The 14897-nt window shown below is 43.5% G+C and overlaps 1 protein-coding gene across 1 annotated transcript in view; it reads right to left on the reverse strand.

Moving 5' to 3' along the window:
* LOC100495544 (Fc receptor-like protein 4) overlaps positions 1-14897 on the reverse strand; it is a 103868-nt gene that overhangs the window by 49604 nt on the left and 39367 nt on the right. The window contains exons 6-7 of the mRNA XM_012969905.2: positions 12984-13265; positions 1346-1651 (exon numbers count right to left, since the gene is read on the reverse strand). Coding sequence (XP_012825359.1) covers positions 1346-1651; positions 12984-13265 — 588 coding nt within the window. The remainder of the gene's footprint in view (positions 1-1345; positions 1652-12983; positions 13266-14897) is intronic.

Here is a 14897-nt window from a genome sequence, read left to right on the forward strand (position 1 = left end):
GAGCTGACAGTAGGCGGCGATATTTAAAGGGACAGCAGTGGACACGTCATCAACGCGTGCCCACTGCTGTCATTGGCTGGAGGACCCGATCGCCGGCGCTGGGGGACCGGATCGGTGAGTATGTGCTGCTCTGCTCGTTGCCTAGGGGGATCTGAGGGGTTTACAAGCGCTGCGCTGCTTTAAAAGCGAGCGCAGCGCTTGTAAACCCGACAGTGCCATTGGACGTAGATTCTACGTCCCATGGCACTTTGGTCCTTTAGTGCCTTGGACGTAGAATCTACGTCCCATGGCACTTAAAGGGTTAAAAAGTGAAACAGCGGTACCTAACCCTCTTAAAATTATTGTAGATCTATCCAGGAACTGTTAATACTTGTTGGAGATGTAACAAAGAAATAGGGGATATGTTACACATATGGTGCTCCTGTTCTACCATCCAATCCTTCTGGACCTCAGCATTTTCTCTGATATTGAATTACATCTCACGAGATTTTGTTTTATCCCCAGAACTGGTGTTACTAAACATTTATGATAAACTTCCTAACAAAGCTCTGGAAATAGTAATTGTCCAATTATCAAATACAGTCAGACTTTTAATTGCCAAAAATTGGAAAAAATAGGGTGTCCCAAACATTTCCCAGCTTATGAGAGAAGTTGGCAGTAATATAGAATATGAAATGGCAATTCCAAGAAATATTTTGGAAAGAAGATTCATACAGGAAGCTCAAAAAATATGGAAGAACATTTTGAAACGTTGGATCCTTTTCAATAAACACTTTTCTTTTGCATTAAGCCTCTGTGAGTGCAGTACTCTTTCTTATATATATTTATAATATCTATATAGATTCATCTCCCACTCCCTTATGTATAATGGTTCTTAGTGGGTTAATTCCCCAAGGAAGTCTCGCCTGGGCAATAATTAGCAGGCTTGGATATGCTAGCAGCCAGAGAGAGTGAGGGCCCAGACAGACTGAGACCTGAGAGAAGGAAGGGCTGTGCCTTATGGAACAGCTTGGGATGCTGCTGATTTATTCCCAAGCAAAGAAAGGACTCTGTGAAGGTACAGTGACTCTGTGCAGTTGTATTTTGGGGTTTAGCCGGGAATCCCAGTAGGGGACCCGTAACAGAGAGGGAAAGTACCCTGTGTATTAGTTAGAGCCCAAGTGGGGCAAGGCTTTTGTTGGCAACAGAGTGTGAGACTGTTTATATTAAAAATGGACCTTTCCACACTAAAGATCTGCCTGTTTGTCTGATCCTGCTCACAATGTATATAGATATATATAATTCTAATTCTGACCCTTCCATGTCACAAAATAGGTGAATATGAGTACTGGCTTTGTGTAATTACCTAAATTATTAACTGATGTGTTCCGCTTTAGAGGGATATCCAACACACTGCTCCTCTTCCTCACACTGCCATTTGATGTTTGTACCTCACAGGTATAATTCCCAGAATAATTCAGCGCAAATGAGAGGACTCTGTATTCATAAGATGAACTGAATTCTTGTACTTTAGTCTCATTTCTGTAGAAAGCAAACTGCAGCTCTGTAGTATTTCTGTGTGGGTGGAGCTTTGTGTCACATGTTATGGTCATGTGATCTCCTTCTGTCACCTGATCTGGCCTCACTTTTATTCGTGGGAGACTGAACAGCTCTGAAATAAAAAGACAGTTATTGACTGAAATTAAAATTGAGTAATTCATTATGTTTAAACCCCACAGACTGTTCTTGCACTTCAGCTTATTCTTCCGCTTCTTCTTATTCTTAGCGCCCCCATTTTCCTCCTACAGTTTTAGGGGTACAACACCCAAACTCCCCACACATCTTCGCCCTATAGCGGAGCAGGTTGCTTGTGCTTTTCCAAGTGATCCCGCCCCCGTCTTTTTGTGGCGCCGCTCCGAACCCCCTAATTTTCCCATTGACTTTGACAGGGAAGATTTTCAAACTGCTGCCACACTTACAGCTTTGAAGCTACAGCCCCCAAACTTGTATAACATAATCATGGGGTCACCCCAAATGAAACAGTTTGTTGGATGACCCCAAAGTGGGAGGGGCCAACAACAGCCCCTGACATCAAATTTCACCCATTGACTTTAATGGGGAAATTGAAACTGCTGCCAATCTTACAGCTTTGAGGCCACACTCCCCAAACTTGAATCACACAGTCATGGGCTCAGCCTGAATGATGATTGTTGGATGCCCAAAAGTGGGCGGAGCTGCGAACAGCCAATCAGATTTTACCTATTGACTTGGCGGAAATTCAACCTGCTGCCAGTCTCACAGTAATAACGCCGGGGTCCCCAAACTTTTTACATTTAGGGGTATATTTATCATGCTGTGTAAAAAGTGGAGTGAAGCATTACTGGTGATGTTGCCCAGGGCAACCAATCAGCAACTAGATTTTAACAGTTAGAAAATCAAAGCAAATAATCTGATTGGCTAATATAAGCAACATCACTGGTGATGTTTTACTCCACTTTTTACACAGCATGATAAATATACCCCTTGGTGACTACGTAATATACCCACTGGGTGACTACGTATTGAAATTTTTTTTTCTTCAAAAAAGAGGGCATAGCCAGCAACAGCCAATCAGATTTTACCTATTGACTTTCAATGGGGAAATCCAACCTGCTGCCATTCTCACAGTAATAACACCAGCGTCCCCAACACAGTTGGTCACTAGGGGACAGCAGTTTCAGTTTTGCAAAAGTGGGCAGAGCTACCAACAGCCAATCAGATTGCATCTATTAAATTTTATTGGTTTGATGCCAGGGATCCCAAATTTTGGGAAAGCCAATCACATTTCTTTCATTGTTATCAGTGGGGAAATTTTAACTGCTGCCAATCTCACATGTTTAATGGCAGGGTCCCCAAACTTTGCACAGTTTGTCACTGGGTGACTACGTTCCAAGTTTAGAAAAGTGGGCAGGGCCAACAACAGCCAATCACATTTCACCTATAGACTTCATATGTTTAAATTTTAACTGCTGCCATTCTTTAAATATTAATACTAATGTCCCCAAACTTTGCAGGGTAACCATTTTTCCACTGAAACATTTTTCCATTGAAACCATTTTTTTGGTTGAAATTTAAAATGCTGCCATTCTTATAGTATTTATGCCAGGGTCCCCAAGGTTAATCACTGGGTGACAATAATTCAAGATTTTTTAAAAGTGGGTGGAGCTACAGACAGGCAATCAGATTTATTTCATTGATTTTCATGGGAAAATTTTAACTTCTGCCATTCTCACATGTTTAATGCCAGTGTCCCAAAACTTTTCATAGTGTGTCACTGGGGAACTAAGGTTAAAGGTTAGGAAAAGTGGGTGGAGCCACCAACATCCAAGCTATTTCCACCCATTACATTTGTTTGGTTTATATTTAAACTGATGCCATTAGTTAAGTATTAATGCCAGGGTTATTAAACTTTGCAAAGTTAGTCACTGGGTATTTGAGGTTCAAAGTTAGAAAAACTGGGCAGAGCCACCAACAGCCAATCACATTTAACCTCTTTACTTTCAATGGTGAAGTGTAAAATGCTGTCAGTCCCACAATTTTTATGCCAAAACTTTGCAAAGTTGGTCACCGGGGGACTGCAGTTCAAAAATAGGAAACATGGGTTGGGCCACTGACAAGCCAATCAGATTTCATCCATTGAATTTCATTGGTTTAAATTTTAAATACTGCCAGGGTGCCCACTGTCTCAAGGCTAGAAAAAGTGGGCACACCCACCAACCACAATTTACCTATTGATTTTTACTGGTTTAAATTTAAACTGCTGCCATTTTTTAACTATTAATCCCGGGGTCCCTGAACTTTGCAATTAGTCACTGGGTAATTGCAGTTCCAGGTTAGAAAAAGTGGGCGGAGCCACTGACCGCCAATCAGATGTCACTCATTGACTTTCAGTGGGGAAATTAAAATTTCTGCCATTCAGACACTACAGGTATGGGACCTGTAGTTTTCCGGATAAGGGGTCTTTCTGTAATTCAGATCTCTTAGGTCTACTAAAAAATTATTTGAACAGTAATTAACTCAATAGGATTGTTTTGGCTCCAACAAGGATAAATTATATCATATTTGGGTTCAAGAACAAGCTGCTGTCTTATTATATGAGAGAAAAAGGAACTATTTTTTTAAAATGGGAATTATTTAATTAAAATGGAATCTATGGGACATGGCCTTTCTGTAATTCAGAACTTTCTGGATAATGGGTTTCCCGATAATGGGTCCAATACCTGTATTTAAACCAGGGTCCCCCTATTTTGCACAGTGGTTTTTACTATATAACTTTGGTCCAAGGTTAGAAAAACTGGGTGGAGCCAACAATAGCAAATCAGTTTTTTTATTCAGTGACACATTTTTCAAACCAACATGAAGTTTGTTCTCAAACTTCCCTTTCTAGTTTGTTCTATAAGCATACATGCAGAAGACGCATTTCAAATGTATTTGGTATGGGTCTCTATGTAAGTATATAGATAGGTCAGTATGGGTCTGTATGTGAGTGGATAGGTCAGTATGGGTCTGTATGTGAGTGGATAGATAGGTCAGTATGGGTCTGTATGTGAGTGGATAGGTCAGTGTGGGTCTGTATGTGAGTGGATAAGTCAGTGTGGGTCTGTATGTGAGTGGATAGGTCAGTATGGGTCTGTATGTGAGTGGATAGATAGGTCAGTGTGGGTCTGTATGTGAGTGGATAGGTCAGTATGGGTCTGTATGTGAGTGTATAGATAGGTCAGTGTGGGTCTGTATGTGAGTGGATAGGTCAGTGTGGGTCTGTATGTGAGTGGATAGGTCAGTGTGGGTCTGTATGTGAGTGGATAGGTCAGTGTGGGTCTGTATGTGAGTGGATAGATAGGTCAGTGTGGGTCTGTATGTGAGTGGATAGATAGGTCAGTGTGGGTCTGTATGTGAGTGGATAGGTCAGTGTGGGTCTGTATGTGAGTGGATAGATAGGTCAGTGTGGGTCTGTATGTGAGTGGATAGATAGGTCAGTATGGGTCTGTATGTGAGTGGATAGGTCAGTGTGGGTCTGTATGTAAGTGGGTAGGTCAGTATAGGTCTGTATGTGAGTGGATAGATAGGTCAGTATGGGTCTGTATGTGAGTGGATAGATAGGTCAGTGTGGGTCTGTATGTGAGTGGATAGATAGGTCAGTGTGGGTCTGTATGTGAGTGGATAGATAGGTCAGTGTGGGTCTGTATGTGAGTGGATAGATAGGTCAGTGTGGGTCTGTATGTGAGTGGATAGGTCAGTGTGGGTCTGTATGTAAGTGGGTAGGTCAGTATAGGTCTGTATGTGAGTGGATAGATAGGTCAGTATGGGTCTGTATGTGAGTGGATAGATAGGTCAGTGTGGGTCTGTATGTGAGTGGATAGATAGGTCAGTGTGGGTCTGTATGTGAGTGGATAGATAAGTCAGTGTGGGTCTGTATGTGAGTGGATAGATAAGTCAGTATGGGTCTGTATGTGAGTGGATAGATAGGTCAGTATGGGTCTGTATGTGAGTGTATAGATAGGTCAGTGTGGGTCTGTATGTGAGGGAATAGATAGGTCAGTGTGGGTCTGTATGTGAGTGGATAGGTCAGTGTGGGTCTGTATGTGAGGGAATAGATAGGTCAGTATGGGTCTGTATGTGAGTGGATAGGTCAGTGTGGGTCTGTATGTGAGGGAATAGATAGGTCAGTATGGGTCTGTATGTGAGTGGATAGGTCAGTGTGGGTCTGTATGTGAGTGGATAGGTCAGTGTGGGTCTGTATGTGAGTGGATAGATAGGTCAGTGTGGGTCTGTATGTGAGTGGGATAGATAGGTCAGTGTGGGTCTGTATGTGAGTGGATAGATAGGTCAGTGTGGGTCTGTATGTGAGTGGATAGGTCAGTGTGGGTCTGTATGTGAGTGGATAGGTCAGTGTGGGTCTGTATGTGAGGGAATAGATAGGTCAGTATGGGTCTGTATGTGAGTGGATAGGTCAGTATGGGTCTGTATGTGAGTGGATAGGTCAGTGTGGGTCTGTATGTGAGTGGATAGATAGGTCAGTGTGGGTCTGTATGTGAGTGGATAGGTCAGTGTGGGTCTGTATGTAAGTGGGTAGGTCAGTATAGGTCTGTATGTGAGTGGATAGATAGGTCAGTATGGGTCTGTATGTGAGTGGATAGATAGGTCAGTGTGGGTCTGTATGTGAGTGGATAGGTCAGTGTGGGTCTGTATGTGAGTGGATAGGTCAGTGTGGGTCTGTATGTGAGTGGATAGGTCAGTATGGGTCTGTATGTGAGTGGATAGGTCAGTATGGGTCTGTATGTGAGTGGATAGATAGGTCAGTATGGGTCTGTATGTGAGTGGATAGGTCAGTGTGGGTCTGTATGTGAGTGGATAGGTCAGTGTGGGTCTGTATGTGAGTGGATAGGTCAGTATGGGTCTGTATGTGAGTGGATAGATAGGTCAGTGTGGGTCTGTATGTGAGTGGATAGGTCAGTATGGGTCTGTATGTGAGTGTATAGATAGGTCAGTGTGGGTCTGTATGTGAGTGGATAGGTCAGTGTGGGTCTGTATGTGAGTGGATAGATAGGTCAGTGTGGGTCTGTATGTGAGTGGATAGATAGGTCAGTGTGGGTCTGTATGTGAGTGGATAGATAGGTCAGTGTGGGTCTGTATGTAAGTGGGTAGGTCAGTATAGGTCTGTATGTGAGTGGATAGATAGGTCAGTATGGGTCTGTATGTGAGTGGATAGATAGGTCAGTGTGGGTCTGTATGTGAGTGGATAGATAAGTCAGTATGGGTCTGTATGTGAGTGGATAGATAGGTCAGTATGGGTCTGTATGTGAGTGGATAGATAGGTCAGTATGGGTCTGTATGTGAGTGGATAGGTCAGTATGGGTCTGTATGTGAGTGTATAGATAAGTCAGTATGGGTCTGTATGTGAGTGGATAGATAGGTCAGTATGGGTCTGTATGTGAGTGGATAGATAGGTCAGTGTGGGTCTGTATGTGAGTGGATAGGTCAGTATGGGTCTGTATGTGAGTGTATAGATAGGTCAGTGTGGGTCTGTATGTGAGTGGATAGGTCAGTGTGGGTCTGTATGTGAGTGTATAGATAGGTCAGTGTGGGTCTGTATGTGAGTGGATAGATAGGTCAGTGTGGGTCTGTATGTGAGTGGATAGATAGGTCAGTGTGGGTCTGTATGTGAGTGGATAGGTCAGTGTGGGTCTGTATGTAAGTGGGTAGGTCAGTATAGGTCTGTATGTGAGTGGATAGATAGGTCAGTATGGGTCTGTATGTGAGTGGATAGATAGGTCAGTGTGGGTCTGTATGTGAGTGGATAGGTCAGTGTGGGTCTGTATGTGAGTGGATAGGTCAGTGTGGGTCTGTATGTGAGTGGATAGATAGGTCAGTGTGGGTCTGTATGTGAGTGGATAGATAGGTCAGTGTGGGTCTGTATGTGAGTGGATAGATAGGTCAGTGTGGGTCTGTATGTGAGTGGATAGGTCAGTGTGGGTCTGTATGTGAGTGGATAGGTCAGTATGGGTCTGTATGTGAGTGTATAGATAAGTCAGTATGGGTCTGTATGTGAGTGGATAGATAGGTCAGTATGGGTCTGTATGTGAGTGGATAGATAGGTCAGTGTGGGTCTGTATGTGAGTGGATAGGTCAGTATGGGTCTGTATGTGAGTGTATAGATAGGTCAGTGTGGGTCTGTATGTGAGTGGATAGGTCAGTGTGGGTCTGTATGTGAGTGTATAGATAGGTCAGTGTGGGTCTGTATGTGAGTGGATAGATAGGTCAGTGTGGGTCTGTATGTGAGTGGATAGATAGGTCAGTGTGGGTCTGTATGTGAGTGGATAGGTCAGTGTGGGTCTGTATGTAAGTGGGTAGGTCAGTATAGGTCTGTATGTGAGTGGATAGATAGGTCAGTATGGGTCTGTATGTGAGTGGATAGATAGGTCAGTGTGGGTCTGTATGTGAGTGGATAGGTCAGTGTGGGTCTGTATGTGAGTGGATAGGTCAGTATGGGTCTGTATGTGAGTGGATAGATAGGTCAGTGTGGGTCTGTATGTGAGTGGATAGGTCAGTATGGGTCTGTATGTGAGTGTATAGATAGGTCAGTGTGGGTCTGTATGTGAGTGGATAGGTCAGTGTGGGTCTGTATGTGAGTGGATAGATAGGTCAGTGTGGGTCTGTATGTGAGTGGATAGATAGGTCAGTGTGGGTCTGTATGTGAGTGGATAGGTCAGTGTGGGTCTGTATGTAAGTGGGTAGGTCAGTATAGGTCTGTATGTGAGTGGATAGATAGGTCAGTATGGGTCTGTATGTGAGTGGATAGATAGGTCAGTGTGGGTCTGTATGTGAGTGGATAGATAAGTCAGTATGGGTCTGTATGTGAGTGGATAGATAGGTCAGTATGGGTCTGTATGTGAGTGGATAGATAGGTCAGTATGGGTCTGTATGTGAGTGGATAGGTCAGTATGGGTCTGTATGTGAGTGTATAGATAAGTCAGTATGGGTCTGTATGTGAGTGGATAGATAGGTCAGTATGGGTCTGTATGTGAGTGGATAGATAGGTCAGTGTGGGTCTGTATGTGAGTGGATAGGTCAGTATGGGTCTGTATGTGAGTGTATAGATAGGTCAGTGTGGGTCTGTATGTGAGTGGATAGGTCAGTGTGGGTCTGTATGTGAGTGTATAGATAGGTCAGTGTGGGTCTGTATGTGAGTGGATAGATAGGTCAGTGTGGGTCTGTATGTGAGTGGATAGATAGGTCAGTGTGGGTCTGTATGTGAGTGGATAGGTCAGTGTGGGTCTGTATGTAAGTGGGTAGGTCAGTATAGGTCTGTATGTGAGTGGATAGATAGGTCAGTGTGGGTCTGTATGTGAGTGGATAGATAGGTCAGTGTGGGTCTGTATGTGAGTGGATAGATAGGTCAGTGTGGGTCTGTATGTGAGTGGATAGGTCAGTGTGGGTCTGTATGTGAGTGGATAGGTCAGTGTGGGTCTGTATGTGAGTGGATAGATAGGTCAGTGTGGGTCTGTATGTGAGTGGATAGATAGGTCAGTGTGGGTCTGTATGTGAGTGGATAGATAGGTCAGTGTGGGTCTGTATGTGAGTGGATAGATAGGTCAGTGTGGGTCTGTATGTGAGTGGATAGGTCAGTGTGGGTCTGTATGTGAGTGGATAGGTCAGTATGGGTCTGTATGTGAGTGGATAGATAGGTCAGTGTGGGTCTGTATGTGAGTGGATAGGTCAGTGTGGGTCTGTATGTGAGTGTATAGGTCAGTGTGGGTCTGTATGTGAGTGGATAGGTCAGTATGGGTCTGTATGTGAGTGGATAGATAGGTCAGTGTGGGTCTGTATGTGAGTGGATAGATAGGTCAGTATGGGTCTGTATGTGAGTGGATAGGTCAGTGTGGGTCTGTATGTGAGTGGATAGGTCAGTATGGGTCTGTATGTGAGTGTATAGATAGGTCAGTGTGGGTCTGTATGTGAGTGGATAGATAGGTCAGTATGGGTCTGTATGTGAGTGGATAGGTCAGTATGGGTCTGTATGTGAGTGGATAGGTCAGTATGGGTCTGTATGTGAGTGGATAGGTCAGTGTGGGTCTGTATGTGAGTGGATAGGTCAGTGTGGGTCTGTATGTGAGTGGATAGATAGGTCAGTGTGGGTCTGTATGTGAGTGGATAGGTCAGTGTGGGTCTGTATGTGAGTGGATAGGTCAGTATGGGTCTGTATGTGAGTGGATAGATAGGTCAGTGTGGGTCTGTATGTGAGTGGATAGATAGGTCAGTATGGGTCTGTATGTGAGTGGATAGGTCAGTGTGGGTCTGTATGTGAGTGGATAGGTCAGTATGGGTCTGTATGTGAGTGTATAGATAGGTCAGTGTGGGTCTGTATGTGAGTGGATAGATAGGTCAGTATGGGTCTGTATGTGAGTGGATAGGTCAGTATGGGTCTGTATGTGAGTGGATAGGTCAGTATGGGTCTGTATGTGAGTGGATAGGTCAGTGTGGGTCTGTATGTGAGTGGATAGGTCAGTGTGGGTCTGTATGTGAGTGGATAAGTCAGTGTGGGTCTGTATGTGAGTGGATAGATAGGTCAGTGTGGGTCTGTATGTGAGTGGATAGATAGGTCAGTGTGGGTCTGTATGTGAGTGTATAGGTCAGTGTGGGTCTGTATGTGAGTGGATAGGTCAGTATGGGTCTGTATGTGAGTGGATAGATAGGTCAGTGTGGGTCTGTATGTGAGTGGATAGATAGGTCAGTATGGGTCTGTATGTGAGTGGATAGGTCAGTGTGGGTCTGTATGTGAGTGGATAGGTCAGTATGGGTCTGTATGTGAGTGTATAGATAGGTCAGTGTGGGTCTGTATGTGAGTGGATAGATAGGTCAGTATGGGTCTGTATGTGAGTGGATAGGTCAGTATGGGTCTGTATGTGAGTGGATAGGTCAGTGTGGGTCTGTATGTGAGTGGATAGGTCAGTGTGGGTCTGTATGTGAGTGGATAGATAGGTCAGTGTGGGTCTGTATGTGAGTGTATAGATAGGTCAGTGTGGGTCTGTATGTGAGTGGATAGATAGGTCAGTGTGGGTCTGTATGTGAGTGGATAGATAGGTCAGTGTGGGTCTGTATGTGAGTAGATAGATAGGTCAGTGTGGGTCTGTATGTGAGTGGATAGGTCAGTGTGGGTCTGTATGTGAGTGTATAGATAGGTCAGTGTGGGTCTGTATGTGAGTGGATAGATAGGTCAGTGTGGGTCTGTATGTGAGTGGATAGGTCAGTGTGGGTCTGTATGTGAGTGGATAGGTCAGTGTGGGTCTGTATGTGAGTGGATAGGTCAGTGTGGGTCTGTATGTGAGTGGATAGATAGGTCAGTGTGGGTCTGTATGTGAGTGGATAGGTCAGTGTGGGTCTGTATGTGAGTGGATAGGTCAGTGTGGGTCTGTATGTGAGTGTATAGATAGGTCAGTGTGGGTCTGTATGTGAGTGGATAGGTCAGTGTGGGTCTGTATGTGAGGGAATAGATAGGTCAGTGTGGGTCTGTATGTGAGGGAATAGATAGGTCAGTGTGGGTCTGTATGTGAGTGGATAGGTCAGTGTGGGTCTGTATGTGAGTGGATAGGTCAGTATGGGTCTGTATGTGAGTGGATAGATAGGTCAGTGTGGGTCTGTATGTGAGTGGATAGGTCAGTATGGGTCTGTATGTGAGTGGATAGGTCAGTATGTGTCTGTATGTGAGTGGATAGATAGGTCAGTGTGGGTCTGTATGTGAGTGGATAGCTCAGTGTGGGTCTGTATGTGAGTGGATAGGTCAGTATGGGTCTGTATGTGAGTGGATAGGTCAGTGTGGGTCTGTATGTGAGTGGATAGGTCAGTATGGGTCTGTATGTGAGTGGATAGATAGGTCAGTATGGGTCTGTATGTGAGTGTATAGGTCAGTATGGGTCTGTATGTGAGTGGATAGGTCAGTATGGGTCTGTATGTGAGTGGATAGGTCAGTATGGGTCTGTATGTGAGTGGATAGATAGGACAGTGTGGGTCTGTATGTGAGTGTATAGATAGGTCAGTATGGGTCTGTATGTGAGGGAATAGATAGGTCAGTCTAGGTTTATGTATGCGAGTGTATAGGAAGGTTGGTAAGAGAATGTGTGTATACGGGCACTGGGATTTAAAGGAGAAGGAAAGACTAATAAAGAGTTAATCTCAAGCTGCAGACATACCTTCAGTTGTCTCCATAGTGCCCTTAAGTCTCCCCATATTTCTCCTGTTCAGATGAGAAGTCTCATAGGTAAAAAAAACACTGAGCTCTGTAAAGAAATTTCCCATAATACCTTGCTCCTGCACCAAGACCGATGTACATACTCAGTTAGTAAGACTATGAGGACACTTCCTGCTGATTGGCTCAGATCACACATTCCTAAGGGGGGGAGGGAGTTCTTAGCATTCTTGAGGGAGGGGGGAGCAGGAGAGGGGAGAGAGGAGAGAGCTGCACAGACTCTGGCACAGGAAAACAAAGAGACAACAAATCTAGTTTCTTTGTGCAGTGTTTCTGTGAGTGCTTATGGCTGTATTTACATAGACCTTTCTGATAAAGCTGACTGAGATTTTACCTTTCCTTCTCCTTTAAGAAGTTGAACTGGACATTGGTATTATTTAAATTCAACATCACTTTGTAACTATTCCTAAGGTGCATGACTTTACTTTTATCACAGTGAACTATGTTCATTTCCTCACCTCCATAGTGTCTATAATCATTTTTGTTTTGAGGAAATGTAAAGTTTTGATCTGATTATCATTTGCAAATGTATGCACCATACTGTGTATACTGGCCATAATGTTAATAAGAAATTATACTTAAAAAAGAAATGGACCTATCAATAACCACAGTTTCCACTTACAATGACCACTTACAGCTCCAGTTGTGGACAATTTTACTACCAAAACTGCTTGACAACCTTCTCCTACAGAGTAAAGCTGGCCATACAAGCACAGATAATATTGTACGTAACCTTGTTTCGTACGATATTCGGTGCCTGTATGGCAAGTCAGTGAGTTGACCGATATGGCAGGAGGCTGCTGATATCGGACGACTCGCCGATCGGCCAGGTTCAAAGATTTTGATCGGGCGCCATAGAAGGCGCCTGAGCAAAATCTGCCGTCAGGGCTGAATCGGCAGAAGGAGGTAGAAATCCTATTGTTTCTGCCTCCTTATCTGCCGTTTCAGCCCTGAATGTTAGTGGTTGATTGAACGATCTTTCGAAAGATCGAAAATCGCCACGTGTGTGGCCACCCAAAGAGATGAGGACAAATTGTGATTATAGAGAGGGAACTGAATGCCATGTGTACAGTATATCTCAGGAATTTATAAAGAAACTTAGAATGTCAATAATGTATATGAACAACATAAATCTGTACAATTGTATATAAAAAATATAATTTACTATATTCTGTTCTAGCAATGTGCTCTAGGTAAGCAGTTTTAACTATTACACACTCACCCTGTATGTGGATATGTGCCTCACTGCTCTTCTTCCTCACACTGCCATTTGGAGTTTGTACCTCACAGGTATAATTCCCAGAATCCTCCAGCTGAGCTGAGGGGACTCCATATTGGTTGGATAAACTGAATCCCTGCACATTGTGCCCATTTCTGTAGAAAGCAAACTGCAGCTCTGTAGTCTCTCTGTGTGGGCTGAGCTCTGTGTCACATGTTATGGTCATGTGATCTCCTTCTGTCACCTGATCTGGGCTCACTTTTATTTGTGGGGAACTGGACAGCTCTGGAAATAAAATTGATTCAATGAACATTACTGAAGCCATTACTGAAGTTTAATATAACAAAAAAGATAAACATATTACTATCTTTCAGAACAGCTTGTTTCTTCTTATAGTATATGATAAGATATTGAAATCAAATTTTTTTCACACCAAAAAAGTATTATAAAATAATAAACTTGTGACGGGTGCCTCTTGTTGTTTCATGACACTATGAAAGACAAGGGCTCAACTTCTAATATCTTTAAAAATATTGGTGCTGTAGATACAATGGTTGCAGAACCCCTCAGTGCCTTCTTATAACCATACAATTTACAGTAGGGGGTACATTATCCCTTATAATACATGAGTGATACTCAGAGTTCCCTGTATAACTCAGCCTGCAGCCTTGTGCCTTTATATGGGGGGCACAGAGCCCCTCAGTGACTGCTAATATCCTTATCATTTACAGTAGGGGGTACATTATCCCTTATAATACATGAGTGATACTCAGAGTTCCCTGTATAACTCAGCCTGCAGCCTTGTGCCTTTATATGGGGGGCACAGAACCCCTCAGTGACTGCTAATATCCTTATCATTTACAGTAGGGGGTACATTATCCCTTATAATACATGAGTGATACTCAGAGTTCCCTGTATAACTCAGCCTGCAGCCTTGTGCCTTTATATGGGCACAGAGCCCCTCAGTGACTACTAATATCCTTATCATTTACAGTAGGGGGTACATTATCCCTTATAATACATGAGTGATACTCAGAGTTCCCTGTATAACTCAGCCTGCAGCCTTGTGCCTTTATATGGGCACAGAACCCCTCAGTGACTGCTAATATCCTTATCATTTACAGTAGGGGGTACATTATCCCTTATAATACATGAGTGATACTCAGAGTTCCCTGTATAACTCAGCCTGCAGCCTTGTGCCTTTATATGGGCACAGAACCCCTCAGTGACTGCTAATATCCTTATCATTTACAGTAGGGGGTACATTATCCCTTATAATACATGAGTGATACTCAGAGTTCCCTGTATAACTCAGCCTGCAGCCTTGTGCCTTTATATGGGGGGCACAGAACCCCTCAGTGACTGCTAATATCCTTATCATTTACAGTAGGGGGTACATTATCCCTTATAATACATGAGTGATACTCAGAGTTCCCTGTATAACTCAGCCTGCAGCCTTGTGCCTTTATATGGGGGGCACAGAACCCCTCAGTGACTGCTAATATCCTTATCATTTACAGTAGGGGGTACATTATCCCTTATAATACATGAGTGATACTCAGAGTTCCCTGTATAACTCAGCCTGCAGCCTTGTGCCTTTATATGGGGGGCACAGAACCCCTCAGTGACTGCTAATATCCTTATCATTTACAGTAGGGGGTACATTATCCCTTATAATACATGAGTGATACTCAGAGTTCCCTGTATAACTCAGCCTGCAGCCTTGTGCCTTACTCCTCAGTGACTTCTAAGTAATTTGGAGCATAGCCAATTAAAATTTCACCTTTATATTGGTCATCAGTCTTATAAATACAACCATTGCTAACAAAGACCACACAAATACAATAAAATATCTCTGTATGTGGCTGTCATTAGGATGGTATAAAATAAGTCACAATTTTCACAACATGCATTATA

The sequence above is a fragment of the Xenopus tropicalis genome, chromosome 8 (assembly GCF_000004195.4).
Source record: "Xenopus tropicalis strain Nigerian chromosome 8, UCB_Xtro_10.0, whole genome shotgun sequence".
Lineage (NCBI taxonomy): Eukaryota > Metazoa > Chordata > Amphibia > Anura > Pipidae > Xenopus > Xenopus tropicalis.